Below are 19601 nucleotides of genomic sequence, written 5' to 3'. Positions count from 1 at the left end.
GTTATCTACTGTGCCCAATTGGAAATATTAACCACTTCCGGACCATCCACCAGCATTGTACTGCAGAACGGGTGCCACCTGCAGGCACATCAATGTATGTCACTGGCTCTTTCCAGGTACAGGGCGCATGTGCCACCCCGCCAATTTTGTTAGCCCGGGACCTGCTGATTGGCTGTGTCCAATTACAGCCCAGAGCCCTGTGTTGACAAACAAACAAAACAAAACTTGTACAGGGGGAACAATCTTTGTCTGCAAAGCAGGGAGAGGGAACAAAGATTTTTAGTAAAAAGCAGCACATAATACACATTACACTTGTTAGGCACACACTTAACCCCTTGATTACTCCTTCCCAGCCAGTTTCATTAGTACAGTGACAGTGTATAGTATCACTGTATTAGTGTCACTGCTGATGTCCGCGTCAGTCAGTTCAATTAGTGTCACTATCACAGTCCCAATATAAGTTGCTGATCACCACCATTATTAGTATTAAAAAAATATATATATATATATATATATATATATTCCAGTATATGTACCATAGTTTGTACATGTGATAACTTTTTCATGCAAACCAATCCGTACACTTATTGGATTTTTTCTTTTTTGGTGCTGGTGGGGGCAGAGTGATGGTTTGAATAACATCTACCAAGAGAATATTGTAATCCTTTAAATCAATATGTCATAATGTCACTAGCTTATGATTGATTTGTCATTCAGATTTCAGCTTGTGATGGTGACTTGTATTAATGCTTGCCATGTAATGTGATTTCAGAGAGGGCTGATAGGCAATAATCATATTTTTCTTTCTGAAATAAGGGGAAGGATTTAGAGACACATGCTACTGTTTGGAGTGCTAATGATCCATTCTGCATATCTGTTGGGGGTGTGTATGTATATGTGTATACACAATATATGTGTGTGTGTGTATATATATATATATATATATATATATATATATATATATATATATATATATATTCCAGTATATGTACCATAGTTTGTACATGTGATAACTTTTTCATGCAAACCAATCAGTACACTTATTGGATTTTTTCTTTACCAAAAGACGTGCAAGCAAAATAAATTTTGTCCTAAAATTATGAAGACAGTTGATTTTTTTTAAAAGTTTTTATTGGATATGTTTTATAGCCACGTAAGGACTACCCTTGTTTTGGAATTTAGGTGTTTACATGTTTAAAACAGTTTTTTTGGCTAGAAAATTACTTAGAACCCCCAAACATTATATATTGTTTTTTTTCTAACCCTAGTGAATAAAATGGCGGTCATTGCAATACTTTTTTTCACACTGTATTTGTGCAGCGATTTTACAAGCGTGCTTTTTTTGGAAAAAATTCACTTTTTTGAATTAACAAATAAGACAACAGTAAAGTTAGCCCAATTTTTTTTTATATTGTGAAAGATAATGTTACGCTGAGTAAATTGATACCCAACATGTCACGCTTCAAAATTGTGCCCGCTCGTGGAATGGCGTCAAACTTTTACCCTCAAAAATCTACATAGGCGACGTTTAAAAAATTCTACAGGTTGCATGTTTTGCGTTACAGAGGAGGTCTAGGGCTAGAATTATTGCTCTCGCTCGAACGATTGTGGCGATACCTCACATGTGTGGTTTGACCACCGTTTTCATATGCGGGTGCTACTCACGTATGTGTTCGCTTCTGCGCGCGAGCTCGTTGGAGCGGGGATTTTTCTTTAAAAAAAAAATGTATTTTTATTACTTATTGTACATGATTTTATTTATTTTTACACTGTTTTAAAAAAAAAAATTGTGTCACTTTTATTCCTATTACAAGGAATGTAAACATCCCTTGTAATAGAAAAAAGCATGACAGGTCCTCTTAAATATAAGATCTGGGGTCAAAAAGACCTCAGATCTCATATTTACACTAAAATGCATAAAAAAAAAAAAAATAAAAAAAGTAATTAAAAAAAATGACATTGAAAAAAATGTGCCTTTAAGACGTATGGGCGGAAGTGACGTTTTGACGTCGCTTCCACCCAGCAGTGTCATGGAGACGAGTGGGCGCCATCTTAGCCTCACTCATCTCCAGGCACAGCAGACAGACAGACACGATTGCCTCCACCGCTACCGACAGCTCTGGTAAGTGGCGGAAGGGGGGCCCTCTCCCGCCACCGATAAAAGCGATATCCGCTGCAGAGACCACTTTTATCTGAAAGCTGACCGCCGCACGAAAACGGGGATACCAGGGTTATGGCAGCTAGCTGCTTCCATAACAACGACATCCGCCGCCAAACTTTGGACGTACATCGGCGTGCGGCGGTCAGCAAGTGGTTAACAAAAAGTAAAAAAATGATTTTATTTATTTTTACACTGTTTTAAAAAAAAAAATTGTGTCACTTTTATTCCTATTACAAGGAATGTAAACATCCCTTGTAATAGAAAAAAGCATGACAGGTCCTCTTAAATATAAGATCTGGGGTCAAAAAGACCTCAGATCTCATATTTACACTAAAATGCATAAAAAAAAAAAAAATAAAAAAAGTAATTAAAAAAAATGACATTGAAAAAAATGTGCCTTTAAGACGTATGGGCGGAAGTGACGTTTTGACGTCGCTTCCACCCAGCAGTGTCATGGAGACGAGTGGGCGCCATCTTAGCCTCACTCATCTCCAGGCACAGCAGACAGACAGACACGATTGCCTCCACCGCTACCGACAGCTCTGGTAAGTGGCGGAAGGGGGGCCCTCTCCCGCCACCGATAAAAGCGATATCCGCTGCAGAGACCACTTTTATCTGAAAGCTGACCGCCGCACGAAAACGGGGATACCAGGGTTATGGCAGCTAGCTGCTTCCATAACAACGACATCCGCCGCCAAACTTTGGACGTACATCGGCGTGCGGCGGTCAGCAAGTGGTTAACAAAAAGTAAAAAAATTTCTTTTTTTTTCAAAATTTTCTGTCTTTTTATTATTTATATAATAAAAAAATAACCCAGTGGAAATATCATCAATAGGAAGCTCTATTTTGTGTTAAAAAAATTATATAAATTTTGCTTAGGTGCAGTATTGCATGACTGCACAATTACAATTAGTGCAGTGCTCAATAGCATAAAAGGCCTGGTCTTAAGAGGTAAAACCTTCAAGTGCTGATGTGGTTAAAGTGATGATTATTACCCTAGGGGACACTAATATCACAATTCTGTCCTTAAAAAACATCTGTCTAGAAAATGCTTCCGCTAATGCCACTTGTTACACTTGGACTCATAATTTGATAGTTTTGTACTATACAGATACAGACGTCATTACAGTGCAGCAAGTAAAAATTTTACATTTCTAGCTAGGTCTGCTCTAATCATTTGGGTGGATATTAGAGCTTATCAAATGTTAGGATAAAGCTGGCATGGATTATTTTTTTTAAAAGATAAGTTCACTTTTACAAAAAATAAATGTACACTTTTTTGCAGGTAAAAAAATATGCATTTATTTTTGTTTTGTTAGGGACCTGTAAATCATTGCACCCACGATCGGCAGATCTTCCTGCAGACTGTCTATGTATCTGTCTGCCTGTACCTCCAATATGGGAAGGCAGTTACACTCTGACACTGTGAACTATTAAGAGCAATCTGGTAGTTCATTGAGAACGACAAGCTGACAGCCGCAAAGGCTGTTGGGACTTGTAATTTTCCCATTCACAGAACCCTGTGAATGAGTGACAAGGCTGGGTGAAGCTTTTTTTTTTTTTGTTTTTTTTATTAGTTTGTGACAGCTGGTGGAGGAAGAAGATCCCCCACTAGCTGTCAAAATGGGAACCTAGGGGTGGAGTTAGGGGTGCATTTGTAACATGTTAGATAGTACACGTTGAATATGGGTGTAACATGTTACAAAAGGTGAATTTATCCTTTAGTTAATGTATGGAATTTAAAAGCAAATATCCAGCATGACTAGTGCAGCTAATCAGTAGAGAATTATTAGTGCTTCTATAGAGTGAAATATATACTTCAATTGATAATGCAACATATTATTTTCTGTGGATTCAGTGTCAGATATGGACCATGCAAGTGCATACAGTGCTTCATTTTACCCATGGAATCTAGTGCTGTTTATAAAGTCAACCACTTCAGCCCTGGAAGATTTTACCCCCTTCTTGACCAGAGCATTTTTTGTGATTCAGCACTGGGTCGATTTAGCTGACAATTGCGCGGTCGTGCGACGTTGTACCCAAACAAAATTGATGTTCTTTTTTTCCCCACAAATAGAGCTTTCTTTTGGTGGTATTTGATCACCTCTGCGTTTTTTATTTTTTTGCGCTATAAACAAAAAACAGCCATCATTTTTGAAAAAAAAAAGCAATATATTTTACTTTGTGCTACAATAGCCCCAAAAAATATAAAAAACAAAACAAATTTCTTTCTCAGTTTAGGCCAGCGATCTGAGATTTTTATCAGGACTGCGACATTATGGCGGACTCATCGGACACTTTTGACACTATTTTGGGACCATTGTCATTTATACAGCGATCAGGGCTACAAATAGCCACTGATTACTGTATAAATTACACTGGCAGAGAAGGGGTTAAATACTAGGGGGCGATCAAGGGGTTAAGTGTGTCCTAGGGAGGTGTTCTAACTGTAGGGGGGATGGGCTCACTACAACATGACAGAGATCACTGCTCCTGATTTACATAGACATCTCCCCCCGTTCTGCCTCTCCTCACCGCAATTGCGGGCCGCCGGTAAACATTGAGTTCCCGGGACCCACGGGCACGTTCCTGCAGCGGTGCCTCCAATGCATTAAAGTGAAAAAAAAAAACACCTGGCAGTGACTGGCCCCCCAGCCCCCCCGTTTTACTTACCTGAGCCCTGGAATTTCCAACGGTGAGGACGCACCGTCCTTCTGCCCAGGGGTTCTCGGCACTTCATTGGATAGATTGATAGCAGCGCAGCCATTGGCTCCCGCTGCTGTCAATCAAATCCAATGATGCGGGGGGCGGGGCCAAGTCATACATTCAGCGGCTATGGACACCGAATGGTGGACTCAGGAGCGAGCCCGCAAGGTAACCCCCCCAGGAGAGTGCTTCTCCTAGAGAGTTATCTGATACGGGGAGGAGCCGCCGAGGGACCCCAGAACTCTGTGTTTTTGTCACTCTGTGCAAAACTAACTACACAGTGGATGTAAGTATGACATATTATTTAAAAAAAATATATTTTAAGCTTTACAATCACTTTAAATAGGAAGTAACCGCTGTCTTTTTTTTTTTTGCTGACCTGGAACGTAAAGGCATAATGTGCTATTATGAATCACATACTACTAGCACAAGATGTGAAACTTACCTGCAAACGAAGCCCTCGTCCTCACTGGAGGCCGCATCCATCTTCGTCTGTTTATTTTCCTGGGCACGCGAACTCCAGCTCTGTGAATGTCCGGAGCCACGTGACGTCACTCCTGAGCATGCACGCAGGAGCTGCCGGTCATGGCACAGGGTTCTGAAGAACCGGCATGGGTGGCCATTCCTTCAGAATGCATGAGCCGATTACGTCATCGGCAGCATATACAGTAAATATCTCCCAAACGGTGCAAGTTTAGGAGATATTTACAGTACCTATAGGTAAGCCTTATTATAGGCTTAACTAATGGGTACAAACAAACCAGGGAAGTTTACTTCCTCTTTAAACAAAGTTATTGTATTTATGTAGCGCCAACAGTTTGCGCAGAGCTAAAGGAAGACAATACAATTACAACACAGTTCAAATTCAGAAGGAATAGGAGGGCCCTCCTCATGGAGCTAACAATCTAAAGGGAGGGGGAGGTGGTACAACAGATAATAGCAGCAGGGGGTGATCTAAAGGAGGTGACTCAAGTGCAGTTTTTAGGTGGAAGTGGGGTAGGCTTTCCTGAAGTTTTCAAGGATCATCTAACGGCAAGACAGGGTAGGAGCTGACTGGACATACTGGGGTAGGGAGTTCCAAAAGATGGGAGAGAGGCGAGCATGGGAGGAGGTAACACGATAGCTAGAGAGCAAGAGGTCTTGGAGGAGTGGAGAGGAGAATTTGGATGATAGAATCCTCTTTATTAGCAATACATCAGCAAATTCTTTGATCAGAGATGCACCAACAGAAGGTACACTGACACATTACTAAATATAAATCTGCTTTGGTTTGTTTGTATTTCACAAATCTCTAATTGAATGGTCTGTAGAAAAGCACAGACAACAGTTAAAAAAAAAAAAAAAACAGGTTTTAAACCATCCAAAAACCATCCAAAACTTAAAACGTTTTGGTTGGTATGGTTGGAATTTGGCTTTAAACCATATTGTTCCTTTTTTGCCATGTTGCTTGGCCCAGCATCTACAGGTATGTTATAAATCAGACACCCATTATTTTATTCATCCATTCCCTGATTGCTAAGCTATTCAGGTCCCAAGGCAGCAAAACAAACTTCAAGTTTTGGATATTTTAGTGGTGGCATATGTTTTTGTTTTTTTTTGTTTTTTATTATGAGTCTTTGGTTTACCAAAAAGCCTTTTGTCATCTGAAAAACATTTTTCCAGTATTGCTTTAGAACATCCAGGTGCTCTCAGAAGAAACAGTTTGTTTTTTTTAGAGCAGTGGTTTCCATCATTATTTCTGTTCATAAAAACTACTAATTCAATGTTTTTCTTTCAGCAGACTCCTAACCATAGATGCTAAATTTCCTGCAGGTCCTTAGATGTCACCAAAGAATCATTTGTCTTCTTTTATGATTGTATGGTTTGCCCTTGCAGTGACATTTGTTGGACACCTACATTTAAGAATAGTAGCAGCATTTGTGGGATATTTTTGATTGGTCCCTATTACAATTTAACAACATTCGGTAGCGAAGAGCACATAATACAGTAGTATAGCAGGACTGGTCAGATCCAAAGCTGCACTGAAAGAAACACCTAACTTATTAAAATGGAAAAAGCTCTAGTTATCCTTTAAATCTGTAATTACCAAAGAGGTTTATATGCTAGATTTCATCAATGGTCTTGATTTGTTGGAGGAGAAGTATAGTCAAAGCTTTTATGGCACTGGCATGGTTCTCCACTTCTTTGTCGCAGATTTAGCTGACCGCTGAGAGCCTGAGTCAGTCACTCCTGTCCCTCCACAGCCCAGTAAGCACTGGTGGGGCAGAGCAGAAAGCCGTTGACTGACAGACTGCTCACTGAAGACCAAGAACTGAGCGATCAGTGGTCTTTGATCACTCAGTTCTCAGTGCAGAGCCAGCAGGGGACAGCGGCAGCATCGATCTGATGCTGTAGCCATCTAGGTGATTATGTACAGTTGTTTTTTGTTTTTTTTTTAACCCTATATTAATAATGGCTTTTGTACAGGCCCCTTTCTTACGAGTGATCCGATCAGGTCCGCCTGTCAGATTTTCAAGTGAACCTGATCAGAAGGTCCATGCATTCCTGTGGACAAGCGGATGTAAACATACTTTTGTCCGTTTACACCTGCCTACCTCAGGGTCCAATCCAGTCTGCTAAAATCATGGAAGGGGATCTTTCCTCTTCCGTTTAGGCGAATTGGATTGGAGGGTATTCGGATCTGAGGGGACAGTGGCGTCCGATCAGGAAATCTTTTGATCTTCTAATACCCTGCTAATTGGAACGGAACCTGTCTCCTGTGAATAGTGGCCTTAGTTGGAAACTTTTGTAAAGTCATTAGTGTCTTTTTTTTTTTTTTTTTTTTTTATGTAACTGATATAATGAAAGTTTAAAAGCTCATAAATAAGCAATGGTTATTGAAAGTCTATGTATTTCTAGTAAATGATTAGTCACTCGTAAATGTCAGCAGTGAGTCAGCTCAGTTTATATTATAAAGTTGTGCTCATAATCGGCTTTTTGATAAAATTCTTACAGCTCTTTTGTTGTGGTGTGATAGGCCACGTACCAGAAAGACCATTAATCTTAAACTGCTCATAGTAACTATAATTCATAATGATACTTTTTTTTTTTTACCCAACATATTTTTTATCCTGTAATTACACTGAATATTCTGACGCACATAAATGCCAACATTTAAAGTGGTTGTAAACCCTCTCATATACCCTTTGATGTGAAAAGCCTCAGGTCATAGACAGAGATGAAACAGATCCTCCTACATACATACGTTTTACCTGTTTATCTGCAGTATTCTCTTCTCTACATCCCTTCAAAAGAGCACAATTGTGATAAAATCCTTCTGCATATGAAAGGAGCATAAAGAAGGGGTGGAGAGCTGCAGTTACAGCTCTTATACACTGTGTGAGAGCAGATTTAAGGAAAGGGACACCCGCCTCCACATAGCACATAGGAATGAAGTAACATATAGAACTGTGTTCTGAGTAGATAAGCTGTGTGCTGAGCTCTCTCCCCTGTCACAAATTATCTCATGTGTCTAGAAAACTTCTCCGAAGTGACACATTCTGATAACAGAGGAACGAAGCACCAGAGAGAAATGACATTTAGAGCTTTGGAGAGAGAGCGGTAAACACTACAGATATAGCGTATGTGCTTTGTTCAGATTTCATGACTAGCATTTACAACCACTTTAAAGTGAACATGTCATCAAAGAAATAAGGGAGCTGCCATAACATGACAGTTTCCTGCCTTCCATGCTTATCTTATTTAAGTACTAGGTGCTTATTTGTAGACTTGAGCCAACAAGCAGCATGCTCTGTAGTTACCCCTGTTCACCGCAGAGGTTAATGGAGGCCTGCTGATTGCTTTCAGTCAGTGGAGGGGAGAGTAGGAGTGTAAATGTAAGATGTTCACACAAGTGTAAAGGCTCCATTTAAATTCGGGTACTAAAGTTTAGCACACTTTAAGATTAAGAACATAATTAAAGTAATAATAACCAACCATGCATGGTAGTTTTGTATATAGGTTTTCCATTTGTGGTGTTCTCTTTGGATATCTGTTGATTTAAAAAGTTCACATTTCATCAAACTTTATTGGAGTCCAATAAGTGGGGATCATGGAGGTTAATGAGGGGTATATAGTTGGTATTTTGCAGACACTAACCCAGAATGTTTTGTATTGTAGGATGAGGGGAAAAAGTACACCTAGTACTCTTCACTAGGAGTACAGCCTTCAGTGAGTCCTTCCACCTAAAGCAAAACAAATCCTCTCATGAGTGGTATATACAGGCTCCCATTACTGACCTCTCCTCCAGAAAATAGTAGTTGCCTGGCTATTATATTGATGCTTCTGGTTCACTACTTCCTGAATTGCTAACCCAGAACAACCAAACAGATGAGGCATTCTGAATTTTTTTTTTCCTTGCAGCATTCTTGTTTTGGGTCTGTAAAGTGTTAAAGATGAATTCCAGGTAAAGTACATTTCTACATAGTTACATTGGTCCAACTTGAACCAATAAAACTATATCTATATACAATACCTGCTCAATGCCCCTGGAACCTGGAAATCACTGAAGTAGACACCGCTACTACAAGTGATATCCACTTGCAGGTCCTGTGGCATCACCATCTTGCCTCACCACCTTGTCCAGTCAGAGAATGCTTTTCATGCATTTATAAAAATGCAAAGCATTCTGTGAATGGCAGCCTTGTTGCGCGTCCGACCTCTTGTATTTCAAATGCATTAGGCTGGCCGCTCAGCATGGGACCCGGAAGCAAGTGGGAGATCATTTGATTAGGGATTTCTGCTTCAGTGATTTCAAGAGCTTCCAGGGGCATTGGCCAGGCATTGGTCCAAGCTGGTAACTATGAATAAAATATCCATCCCTGAAATTTCCTGGCAGTTAGCAATTTCAAGAGGAGACCAGCAATGGCAGCCCCCCCCCCCCATTTTTTTCATGACATTTGTACTTTAAAAGTTCACAGTATCATTGTACTAATTTTGATTTGCAATTGGCAGCTTTATAACTTTATTTTTTGGATAGTATTGTAAAATAGTTTCTTATACGTTAAAATCCAACATTTTTAGGAGTTTGCTAGAAAATGGTTATTTTTGTATTCGACAATGGTATTTTGTGTTTTGGAGGACATTGGTGGGGTAAGTCACCATCCTCTGCCAACATGTTCTCTTTATTGTTTATGTAATCATTAGGAGAGTGGCACCATCTCAGTACTGCCCTCTCTGTTTATTATTTTGTATATTAAATTCTTAGCGTCTTCACTGGCTTTGTAATGGACACATTGGATCAAGAAACTAGAAAGCCTAGCGGTGTTATCCTATTGCCACAGTCACTTAAGGATGAACTGAAATATAACGTTAGGTGGGCTCTTTAATACACCCATATCTTGTAGTTGTGTAATTGTCCTGATTTTTGGCCCAGCAAATCTTATTAGGAATGCTATTTCTAGAAATCAGATTACTAGTGTTATGATTTTTATTCAGCTTACACTGTGGAGCTGTGCAATAAGGGAAACGGATTAAAAACACAGCATAACTTGGCAAGTGCTGAAAATTAATACACAACTTATTTAATATGATAATAAAGATTTCTGTCACTTGCAGCTGATTATAATAGATTTATGTTTTCCTTTCAGCACCAAACCTTAAAGGCAGACCCCGTAAAAAGAAGCAATGCCTTCAAAGGAGAGATTCTGTAAATGGAGTAAAAGATGCCTCCAATATTTGCGAGGGCAAAACTGTTGCCAAGGTAATCTTTTAAAAGCTTACTTTCATTTCTGCTGCCTCTTGAATGTTTATTGTTCCCGTGTCTCAGATTGAGATGGCTATTTTTAGCATAAAGAAAATGTTGTTGTGTTTTTTTTTCCCCTTCTTGTAAAAATGCAGCGTTAGTTTGACACCGGACTGATTTTTGTCTAGAGAAAAGAGCAGAAAAGTAGGACAATGTTCTTGCATTCACGTCATGTAGTGTTAGGCAGCTCCTGGTGACATATTAACTTTCTTGTATAATAACTTTCCTGTAAATAGACTAAAATGAATAAACAAGACACAAAGCTTTCTTTTGTAATAATGGTTATTGCTGCCAGGATAGTAATATTTTTACACAGTTGGATATCTAAATTGAAAAGCAAAAAAGACAAATGTCTAGTAAATTGAACCTGTTACAATCTTCAACAGTTTTGGCACAATGGGTGGCAAAACCAAAAAACCCTGAGCAACTATGACTAATTTTACCTTTTGTGGGTCCCAACTCTTTTTTTATATATAACAGAGCTCAATTTGGCTGAACAGTCACAGATAGTCAGTATTCCATAAATACTGTCAGACACTCCATCCTTCAGGGAATTAGCATAAATGCCAGTTTACGGTCAATGTGATTGACCTACTAGGAAAGTGAAATTAAGGCTAGCCATACACATTTGGATTTTCCTTTATCAGCCTGTAGGCCAAATGAGAGAAATCCACTTGATTTTACCGATCTACGCGAAACCTCCTTGATGGAGGAATCTCCCCTGCTGGCTATTGTATTTACACAACTGCCAACCACAGCTTCCTGGATACTTGAACAGTGAGCGCATTCAGTTGGATGCAGTCACTGTGTCTGGCCAATAATTTTCTATCTGGCTCTGTAGATTTTTCATTCAAATTTTGTCAACCCTAGCAACCCACAGCTCGAAATTGGCCTGATAAATTGACCAAAATTCAAGCCCTGTTTGGCTAGCAGTAGTTTTTACTTTGTGTGTGCCCATGTGACTTTACCCTTAAAATAGATGTAAACCCTAAAGCTGGCCATAGAGGATCGAAATTGGGACTGGGAGGGATTTCAATCAATCTGTGGCTATTCCTGTTCAAGAGGCATCGATTTAATAATCGACTCCTCTTGAACAGGACTGTTGGTAAATTTTCACTCAATCAGCACTGCAGCCACACACGACTGCAGTGCTGATCAGTGTGTTCTGACAGTGGAGGAATCCCCACTGTCAGAATACAATAGCGCACTGGGGAGGATTCCTTTCTCTACCTCGCTTGTGTGGATGGGGAAATCCATCCAGTCTTTTTCAATCAGCCAGCTGGCTGATTAAAAAAAAGGGGGCCATGTATAGTCAGCCCAACTGAATAACATTTAGCTTGATAAAGTACCCTATACCATGAGTTATTGCCATTTTATTTGGAAAAAAAAAGTTTTCATCCGCAACAGGATTACCAGATATTAAACTATTAAAAGCTGCCTATTTTAAAATAATAAAAGACTTTTGCAATGACATGAACAGTTATGAGATTTTTCTGACTGAATTTACATATAATTTAAACTAGCCTTGACTGGGTATTGTTAAAGTGCAACTCTCGCACACATACCTTCACAATTCAGATTGACGGTGTGATGAAAAAATCGCAAAGAGGAGGTTAGCTTCAGCTAAATTGCACATCATACCAATCAGCAGATGTAGGCAAATACGGTGGCATGCAAACCTTGACTTTTCCAGAGCAGCTTTGCCTTACCCCTCCCACCCTTGGGCCTCATCTCAACCACCCTTGGGCATCTATGTTGGTCTTGTAATGTAATGGGCAGTCTGTCTGATTAATTGGGAGGCTCTGGAGATCAGTCCAAAAAACAACTCTGAAGTATTTACTGCAGATGGCCAACAATACAGAACAGAAAAACAAAAACGGATTTCTCTGTGGATGAAGTGACTATCAGGTTCACGTTTTTTCCACATAAAAATCCTTATTCCTTAGTGCTCTCTTGTGTTCCTGCACAAAGAGCTGTTACAGAGCTCTGTAATGCTAGTATCTAGAGAGCTATATATACCTTCACGTAGTTTCTACAAAGAACTTAGAGGAATCTTTAAGCAAACAGGGAGAAGTTATTCGGTCTCATGTGCTCTCTTTCTACTGCTTCCAAGTGTGAACATTAAACAAAGATCACTTTCCTTGCAAATATAAAAACCAGCATAGACTGTGAGGAGGGCAGTTTAGACTCATTTCAACTTATTTTTCAGTTTTCTCTATAGTGTGGGTTAAAAATGCAAATTATTTACACATGCACTCTAACGCATGCATTTTTTAACAATCAAATAGTCAAACCATGTGAATATGTTGGTAAACATAATTTCTTTTCTCCATATTTACTATTTAAAATGTAATGAACAAAAGTAAATAGGAAAAAACTGTGAATGGTTTGCTAGGTAAGCTAAAATAAAAGTAGGTACATACTGTATGTTCATTAATATTTGTGTAAAATCACTGTTATCTGTACTTAATTGAGGTGTTTGACGTTGTATATAAACTTCAGACAAACCACTAAATATACAGATGAAGCTCATTAGAGATTTAAAATTCCATTCGGCCAGGCTTGTGGTCCAGGCATCCCTACCAGGCAGCACAGCAAGTGATTCCTTTGTTTCCTAGTTGAGCTTTGCAGCTTTCTATGTCGCCACTCTGCTTCCATCTCCATGCATTGGGCACTGAATCGGCATGATCACACTGTATATTAATTATCCACTATAAGTCAGGTGAGCCATAAAGCATGACTAAAGTGAAAAAGTAAAAATTGTGAGCAGGAAGGCTCTTCATTCCAGAGGAAACATGTTCTTGTGCAAAAAAAAAAAACTGCCTGCCTGTTCACAATTGTTCATAATTGTTTTTAGAATGTATACCAAGTTGCGCATTCTCAACAAACCTTTGTGTTGGAATGATTAAACTCCCATGCACATAAAAAGCCAATCAAGGCTGCCATAGACCCAACACCCGGAAGAAGCCAGGGAGAGGATATCAAAACCAGTGAAGTATCTAACGGATGTCACAACACTGGACTTTAGTTCCACTTTAGGGCCCTACCAGGAATTAGTAGACTGTATGGTAGTAGTATGTAAATCATAGGTCTGGCAAGACAGAACTACAAATACTTTGTTACTTTGAAAAATACTTTGAAAAAACAAATACTGTAAAAAAATAAAAAATAAAAAAAATACTATATATTTAATCTGTTTGCTGGGACATCTACTTTAGTTTGGGATGTCCCCTTTTCATGATAATAGCCATTTTAAGGTAAAGGATCAGTAGAAGCTTTATGCATATCTCTCCAAAAGAATAGGTCTCCTCCTCCTTTAAGAGCTGCAGTCTCCTTCAGTCTTCAGCATTTGACACTTCGAGAAGGGGTGGGTGCCAATGTCTGTGCTGCACACTGTGGTTCCATTTACTGGCACCTGCCGCATTGCTGTGCCCCCTTAGTAATGTATAGGAAAAGTTAAAATGGATCGAAAAATAAAAAAAATTGTATAAGAGAAAAAAATATCAGCAGGGACAGATTATAAAAAAAATCTCTTAGAAATCCCTGGAAATTTTCCCTCCTCTTTTGATGCTCACATGACCAGTTCCCCTAAGCCCCTTCGGTTGTAACCAGCATGTAACTGTCACCAGCATGGTGAAGAATTACAACGATTCCAGAAAGTTAGATTTTTCCTGAGCCTTCTCTACCCTTTTTTTTTTTTTTTTAACATCATTCAGAGAATGTTTTTTTTTTCTAAAGATGTATCATTTTTCACAGTATAGGCCTGCTTTAGCTTGTTAAAAAGTAGATGAATAAAAATCCATTTCAGAAGTGGTGCCTGGAATCCCATAACTCTGCTTTTCACTATACCATCATTATTTCAGATAGCTTCAGTACTGATAAGCTCCTCATATTTTTTTTTCCTTGTGAACATAGTAAAAATATTTCACATACACCAACTTGTTTTTCTTGATTGATTCATTATTTGTTATTTTACAACTTATTCTTCAGCCCTATGGAAGTGATATTCAGGGGTAATTTGCTTTAATCTTTAAAATAGCCCTGTCAGGATAGAAATATTGAAAATGCTGTTACTTGTTTTTAAAGGTGCATATTTAAGGGCTGTCATCCTGATCTTTTCACTACTTGTTTACTTATTGAACTGGGGAAGGCGTGTGCATAAAAGGCTCTTACTTGCCCAGTGATGCCCTTATTATTGAAGCAAGGATTAAGATGACATTGTATTCTAACATTGCCACCCACAACGGCCAGAATACACTTATCAGTGGCTGCAGCCGCTGATCATTAAAAGTTTTCCAGCATATCCCTTTGACAGAATCGACTTTTGTGGAGCAGGGGCAGCCCACACTAATCAGCATTAGACTGGATCCCTGCTGAACTAGACAAATTTCAGTGTATGGCCAGCTTAATGTTGATGGCTTCAAAGTATGCAGATTAGAAATAGAAACTTCTATATGTGGTCTTTACAAGTTTTTCCTAGAGCGAACATGTTCTTTGCTCATGAAGGACAAAACAGCAGGTTAACTCCGAGATACGCTGTGTATGCAACGAGTCACTCAGGTTGCAACTCACACTGGGCTTTGGACTGGTGCTTGTCACATGGGTCACTTGATCCCCCCTAATTGGTCCATCGCTGTCACATTGAGCGAGTCATGCGCTCCTCTAAACTCAGAGGTACTGGGTATTTTCTTTGCTTCCAGTGGCTGAACAGAGTGTTGAGTCAAAGAAAAAAGGGTGACTGTGGTACTGGACAGAGGGATTAAAGCATATCTGTTTCTTTGCCTTGCTTGGGAGGAGCACAGGTTTGCTTTAAACTTGGGTGCTCATGTTGTCCATATATGTAGGAACAATTGGGCAGCTTTCTTTTGAAGTTAGGTTGTTGAGTACTTCTTATGGTCTCATGGGAGTCCTTTGTCTTGCAATTACTGAGAGGTGTTATAGAAGTGGAGGTGTCATAAAGTCCCCATAGACATCCATGGCCCCTTGAGAGCAAACTGTCAGCATTTGGATTTAGGATGACTTGGTTTTCCCAGAGATCCGCTGCCACTTAATGTCTTGTAGTAAAGCATACCTGTCATAGGAGAAATGTATCGCTGGTTTCCTTTTAAAAATACTAGTTGCCTGGCTAGCATTCTTTTTATTTGGTTTTAATACTTGTGAAACACTGACCGGGAATAAGTAAGGGGAGGAATTCTGATTATTTTTCAAATCTGACTTTAATTTACTGAATATTTTGTTCTGGGGCTGTGACTTTGTATTTGAGCCAGACAATTAGCATTTATAGATGGAGGCCAGCAGGGTGACCTCCATATTTATCAAAAGACAAATTTAAACTGATAAAGGTTGTTTATTTTTGTAGATATGGATTTTACACATGCTTGCAACATAGTACAACAATGTTGATGACTATTCTTTATTGCCGTTGAGCGATACAGCACAGTCATTTCCTTGTTCCCAGCTTTCAATTGGATAGTGAAAGAGAAGCAGCTTACTGATGAGCTCATTCTTCTGCTCACTCTTCTGTACCCCCCTGTCAGCTCATCTGAATGCAATACAACTAAGTGGCCCCTAATGCTGTCTCCCTCCAAATCTGAGTCATTTGTCAAAAAAAACTCAATTAAAATCATTTAAAACACATTTAATGATTGTAACAAATCTATGACTGTATTAGATATATTTTAGGTTACTTTTAACTTTGAGGTTAGGTTTACTATTGTATGAGTCTTACTATAAAAAACATGCATATGCGAATGAAGTCACATTATTTGCCTCCAATGTGTGCTAAATACAATATCAGACGGGGTCACATCATGTGTGTAATTCTTTCAGGTAAAATGTGAAGTAAAGACAAGCTTATCAAAAGCCAAGACAGCCAATGTCAACTGCAAGAAAATCCCAATTGATGAAAAACCAAAGGCCCCTGTGGAAGATGGATGTAAGACTGAAGAATGCAAAGCTGATGAGCAAGCATTTCTTGTAGCACTGTATAAGTACATGAAAGAGAGAAAAACTCCCATTGAAAGGATACCATATTTAGGCTTTAAGCAAAGTAAGTACAGCTTTTTAAATATTCAAAAATAAACTAATACAACTTAAAGTCGAATTCCAGCCTAAACTTAACTAGTATTAAAATGTCCCCTCCAAACACCTATACTGACTGACCTGTGTAAAAAAAGTTGTGTATATACTTACCTGTTTTCAGCCCTCTCCATTCTGGTCACAGCGGAGGCTGCAGGGTAGAGGAGAGAGCACTCAACAGCTGTGAATTCAGGGAGCGGTGATGTCATCCATAGGCTCCCATGTCCCAGCCATTGTTGGCACTCCCTCCTCTCCACTGCAGCTGCTGCTGGCTGGCACCCGAGACGGATTACTTGACTGGACCAGAGTGGGCTGAAAATAAAAAAAAAAATGGATACATCTTTTTTTACACAGTTTAGTCAATGTAGGTATTTAAGACTAGCATGGTCTAGGTTGGAATTCTACTTTAAATATGTTTATTTGGCACGTAACTTTCACATTAAACATGAATACTTAAACAAATATCACCAAAGTATGATCCTGCATAAAGCTTGGCTATAGTTTAATTTTTAATGGGGCATATGAACTTCTGTCAAGCATTACAAGTTTTTAAATTGGCTTGTTCAGCAAGGACCAAGTTTCAATCCATGTATGGGCAGGGAGGTTGTACAGAAGTCGATCTACTGATTGACTTCTATACAACCTCCCGGTTGGATGTTCTCCACTCAATCACAGCTGTGGGCTCCCCTGTCCCTGACATTTCTACTTTATCTGCACATTGCCACCTATTCTAAGCAATAGCAACTGACTATAGAGGCAAATGTATAAATTTACTCTAAAAAAAACTACTAAAAATGTAAGAAATATTTTTATATATAGTATTATTTTAGGTATGAGTGTGCACAGGAACACGTGACAAACATATAGTGGGAATTTCTTAAATTTGACTGCAGAGGTGGAAATGCACAACGTGTGACTATTTGGGTCTTTGATGATTAGGCCATAGAACTTACCTGGTTCACATGTGCATGACTTACCTATAATATTTTACAATTTAACTTTTATTTAAGTTACACATGATGTTCCCTGTTGTCAAATATGTGATAATGTCTCACAGTGAGATCATTCTTAGGCTCTTGGTAATTTAGTCTTCTTTTTAAAGACAGTCCCACCACTGAGAATTAAGTAATTCTAAAATAACAATTTATACGGTGGTGTAAGTATAGTGCTTGTGTTTTAATACATGTGGCAGAAAAATATACAGTGCATTTCCATTTATACTAAATGTGTTGAAATGTTATTCGTAAGTATAACCTTGTATAATTCTACATCAGTTCAAAGACTAAATAAAATATTCACATACGTTCCTAACTCCAAAGGAATATTCATTGTAATAACATTACCACATACTTTTGGGTGAAATTAAAGAGGCAAAGACATATAGCCAAATTCATGCATCAATGGGCAGTGATCGAAGAAGCCAGATCCTGATTCAGTTGCAGCACGGTACTTCTCTGTACAGTTTATACTGGTGCAGTTGAACCTACTCACTGATTTGGAACTGGTATGTCTTATACACCTTTACAGACAGACCAAAGAGATGATGTGCAAACACCATTAGCAACTAATCAAATATCAACCTCTATCAGTTTAGATTAGTTAGCAAAATGACAACTAATTACAGATAAGCTGCTGTGCGTTATTAAATTTGCTCTGCTCTGTGCAGTGGTTTTGCACAGAGCAGCCCAGATCCTCCTCTTCTCAGGTCCCTCGTCGTTGCTCCTGGCCCCTCCCTCCTGCCGAGTGTCCCCACAGCCAGCAGCTTACAATGGGGGCACTTGAGCCGAGTGGCTGCTCTGTGTGTCCATCCGGACACGAAGCCGTGGCGCGACTCTGCCCCCCCCCTTCTCATTGGCTCACTGACTTTGATTGACACCAGTGGGAGCCAATGGCGCCTGTTGCTGTCTCAGCCAATTAGGAGGGAGAGTCCCAGACAACCAAGGCTCTTGTGCAACATCGCTGAATCGAGATGGGGCTCAGGTAACTATTAGGGGGCTGCTGTACACAGAAGGTTTTTTTTATCTTAATGCATAGAATGTATTAAGATAAAAAAACCTTCTGCCTTTAGAACCACTTTAAGCTGGCCATACACTATACAGTTTTCTTATTCAATTTCCTTTAGATTCACCTTCAACTATGTAGTGCAAGGGCCTGCCTGATTACATACAAAGTGTTTAGGTATAACCTCATATTCTATGGACCTCATTGTATAATGTATGGCCAGCCTTACTCATTTTGAATTGTTTGCAGTTGTAAATAGAGAACTTCAATGCGACTGAGGTTGAGTAGTGTGGATCTCCATATTCGTAGTGAAGGAAACTCTTGTAATGATATATTGAATAGCATGTCTGTCCAGGGGATGGAAAGTTAGATTCATACACGAGGGTTAATAACAAAGCAGCACTTTGTTCAGCAACACAAGTGCTTTCTCCCATTCCCTTGAGTGTACAATCTACACTGAGGATATTTTCCCTCCGATTAAACCATGTGTTATTTTTATGAGGAATGTCACCCCTGCATGTTTTACATAACAATTTACATACCTAATTGGCACTGACTGCTGCCGAGCTCTGGCAACTATGATAAACTTGAATAACTGCAGATGATTACAATGTTTGTCTCCAAACGGGCTGCTTAAAATCGAAGAGCAATGAATGTGCTCTGAACAGCTTTGTTACATTATGCATTGATTTAGATTAAATCAAGACCTCTGCAAATCTGTTAATGGCTTTGAAAAAACACTGGAAGATTCAGTCAGCCTTTCAAAATTGTTTTGTGTCGAAGGGTGCATTTTCTAATTTTAATTTTCCAGAACTTCTCATAAACAACAGACTATTAAACAAACAGGTCTTAAATCCTCTGCTGTGGAGCTGC

The 19601-nt window shown here is 39.2% G+C and overlaps 1 protein-coding gene across 4 annotated transcripts in view; it reads left to right on the top strand.

Annotated features, from left to right (window-relative positions):
* ARID5B (AT-rich interaction domain 5B) overlaps positions 1 to 19601 on the top strand; it is a 406103-nt gene that overhangs the window by 305586 nt on the left and 80916 nt on the right. For all 4 annotated transcript variants that reach the window (XM_073596260.1, XM_073596262.1, XM_073596261.1 and 1 more), the window contains 2 exons: positions 10495 to 10607; positions 16479 to 16698. In XM_073596260.1, the coding sequence (XP_073452361.1) occupies positions 10495 to 10607; positions 16479 to 16698 (333 nt within the window). The remainder of the gene's footprint in view (positions 1 to 10494; positions 10608 to 16478; positions 16699 to 19601) is intronic.

Source organism: Aquarana catesbeiana, linkage group LG08 (assembly GCF_042186555.1).
Source record: "Aquarana catesbeiana isolate 2022-GZ linkage group LG08, ASM4218655v1, whole genome shotgun sequence".
NCBI lineage: Eukaryota > Metazoa > Chordata > Amphibia > Anura > Ranidae > Aquarana > Aquarana catesbeiana.
Note: the sequence above shows the minus strand (reverse complement) of the source record. Positions and strands in the feature narration are given on the sequence as shown.